Source organism: Triticum urartu, chromosome 2, assembly GCF_003073215.2.
Source record: "Triticum urartu cultivar G1812 chromosome 2, Tu2.1, whole genome shotgun sequence".
NCBI lineage: Eukaryota > Viridiplantae > Streptophyta > Magnoliopsida > Poales > Poaceae > Triticum > Triticum urartu.
The window spans coordinates 33,106,873-33,109,981 of NC_053023.1; the positions used below are offsets into that span (position 1 = coordinate 33,106,873).

The 3,109-nt window shown below is 49.5% G+C and overlaps 1 protein-coding gene across 1 annotated transcript; it reads right to left on the bottom strand.

Annotated features, from left to right (window-relative positions):
* Positions 1-1,048: 1,048 nt before the first annotated feature.
* Positions 1,049-2,659, bottom strand: LOC125540855 (DIBOA-glucoside dioxygenase BX6-like). The gene is made up of 3 exons (XM_048704394.1): positions 2,088-2,659; positions 1,642-1,966; positions 1,049-1,538 (listed from the first exon to the last, which is right to left on the bottom strand). Exons 1-3 carry the CDS (start codon positions 2,597-2,599, stop codon positions 1,254-1,256), a joined length of 1,122 nt encoding a protein of 373 aa, XP_048560351.1. The 5' UTR covers positions 2,600-2,659; the 3' UTR covers positions 1,049-1,253.
* Positions 2,660-3,109: the final 450 nt, after the last annotated feature.

The following is a 3,109-nucleotide window of genomic DNA, read 5'->3' on the forward strand; positions in this document are numbered from 1 at the left end:
CTTCTGATGGGTATCCACTAAACATTGACTTATTATTCAGTCAGCTATCCAATTTGCTTGCTAAATTATTTCCCTCTACAAACAACATTGGTCCGTCCCAGGCTATTGTGAAGAGTTCAACCTCGAAAACCAGAACAATGATGCCATAATCGATTGGTTGGACGAATGGGTCAATAAGATTGCCATATATTATATAGCTAATTGGAACCCGGTTCTTGGGGAGCAAGATAACAAGGCTCGGTCAGCCTTCTAGATACTGCTTTGTATACATGGTCGTGCAATTCCCAATACCGTTAGAGCGGATCGACCGCATGGAGAATATGAGTACACAGTCCTTGTGTTTGAGGTCTGATAATCTCTATCTCTTGGCGTTTATCATTTTGGTACCAACAATTATTATGCATTTGACGGAGAGGAAAAGCTCATCCCTAATTCCATACCACTCGGATTTGACAGTACCTATACGACTCTACTAGGTAAGGGAGGATGGAGAAATCTAGTTATCGTGGGAGTAGGGAATGCTTTGTTGCGCCATTTTCTCCCCAAGGACACGCATGAGCACACAAATTAGTGTTGGATAGCCCAGCCAACAGGATAAAACACAAGGGCCATTTGCATTTCTGTCCCTAACCCGAACCACCTACTCAGATTTACCACTAATTTCGAAGCATGCTCAAATTTGCCCCTCTGCTATTAAGTGACCTTATAGAAATGCCCTTCCGTGCCGTTTCCGTCCAATCAAAGGGTTTTGACCGTTTTCTGGGCATTTGCTGAACATTGTTGCCCCTCTCTCCATGTGTCACTTATGATTACCCAGTTAGTGTATAACGTTTGGTGACCAAAAAAATTCTTCCATATTCTGGTGTCAATGATTTGGAAAACTTGATCATCAACAAACATGAGCTAGTCTAGAGGCCTGACTAAGGATCCTTATGGTGTTTACCATTTCATACATGCATAGAGGTTTTCCTCTGGAATCACATATTCAAGAACTTATGCACATATATAGTATGAAATACAAACTTAATCATGAATGTTGAGAATAGAATAATATTTAACAACTTTATTATTGCCTTCAGGGCATATTTCCAATAGTCTCTCACTTTTCTTGTGCTGCTCATGCTTCAGGTTGAAGCAAGAGACTTTTGTCCACCATTCTAACACTTTAGTTGAGAAAAAGACTACGTTCTCTTATTTGAAAATGCTTAAATTTAAACTTGCAAATAAATTTTAAAGAAACAGAAATGCCCGCTTCATTCACACGCCTCCACAGCAGGCGTGGGAGTATCCTGTTCCAACCGGTAGTGGTCGAGCGAGCGACCATCGAGGCCGACGCGGTTAAACGTCGCAATGAAGTCCCGAGCCGTGACGCTCCTGTAGATCGGCGGGTTGTGCCCATCGGTGATGGGGCCATACAGCCTCGTGGATCTCTCCATGTCGGTGTTGAAGAAGGACGCCACGGAGACCCTCGCGGTGTCTTTGCTCTTGTTGGCCAGGACCCGGTGCTCCACGCTCCTGAACTGGTCATTGCTGACAAGCTGCGCATCATCAGAGTTACATTTATATATTAGTATAACGTAGAGCGGGCGGGCCAGCGAGCGAGCGAAATGGATGGAGACGGAGGGTGGATTATATGCATGCCTGGAGAAGGTCGCCGATGTTGATGATGAAAGCGCCGGGCACGGGAGGGACGTCCATCCAGGTCTTGCGATCGACGAGCACCTGGAGACCGCCCATGCCGTCCTGCAGGAGGACGGTGAGGAACCCCGGGTCGGTGTGCCTCTTGGTGCCCCAGGTGAGGTGCGGCTCCGGGCACGGCGGATAGTATTGGCACACCGCGTTGAGGTTCTCCGCGCAGCCCATGTCGCGCAGGTGGTCGCTGCTCAGGCCCAGGGACTCCGACAGCAGCTCCAGCACGAACAGCGCCACCTTGGTCACCGCCTTGCCGTACTCCGTTACCACGTCCCTATTTTTTGTTTCAAAAAATCGATTATATTATGAACTAGAAATCCATTATGGATCATATATGTATGCTGAAGTCTAGTATGTGTATATGTATACGTGTTCATGTATGGAGTACTACGTACCTGACAGCCTCGGGCAGGTCTTGGGAAGGTGCCGGGTCCGGAGCGAGGTGGAAGAAGAGGGTGTCGCGCCAGTTGGCCGCCGCGGACGAGAAGAGGTCGAAGTTGGAGGCGAAACGCACCTTGCGAGCTTGGTCCCTGCTGTAGATGGCCTGCTTCGCCTCGGTGGGTCCCTCGTTGAACCGGCGCACCCCCTCCAGCATGCCGGCCATGAGCTCGGCCGGCACGCCGTGGTTCACCACCTGGAAGAAGCCCACCGTCCCGGCCGCGCGCCGCACCAGGGCGACCGTGTGCTCGCGCGGTGCGGCCGATAGGTCGACGGTCGGGATGGCCGCGGCGTCATGGTTTGAGGACGTGATGCCCTCGAGGGACTCCGGCGAGTGGCGGAAGATGGGTGGGAGGACCGTGACCCTGGCGTCAACGAGGCCCTTGACGCCCGCCTTGGTGTCGTCGAAGGCCTGCAGCTCACGCCGGCGGTCCCATGCCTCGCCGGCGGCCGATTCGGTGGAAGGCATCGATGATCTCAATTATTCTACGCTTGCTGCAACCACACGCATTAACAATACAAGGCAAGTGTAGGAGTGAGTGTAGATGCTGCTCCAGCCGGAAATATATAGTCGTGCCAGCTTGAGGGAGGCCTTGGCTCAAGTGCGCCACGATCTCTCTAGCCGTAGTTCATGGGCTACCACATGGAGAACTATTAATCTAGTCGATCCACACACGTGTAATAGTCAGCAGCAGCAAAATTTATTTTTACGCAAGTATCAGTTTGACTTCTCAATGTATCACTAATCAGCACGTACCAAGGCAGACAGAAACCAATAACAGGAGCATAATCTACGAAAATGCTCGCGGAACCTCGGTCTAGCTAGGCGCACCCGAATTGAAAGGAAAAAAATAAAAATAGTCAAAAAATTGGAACTTTTTAACAACATATATGGTATAGCAATACTCACGTTAAGAGTTTCAGGACAAAATGATTTACACCGTATTCCGAGGAAAACGCAACATAATCAATATACTGC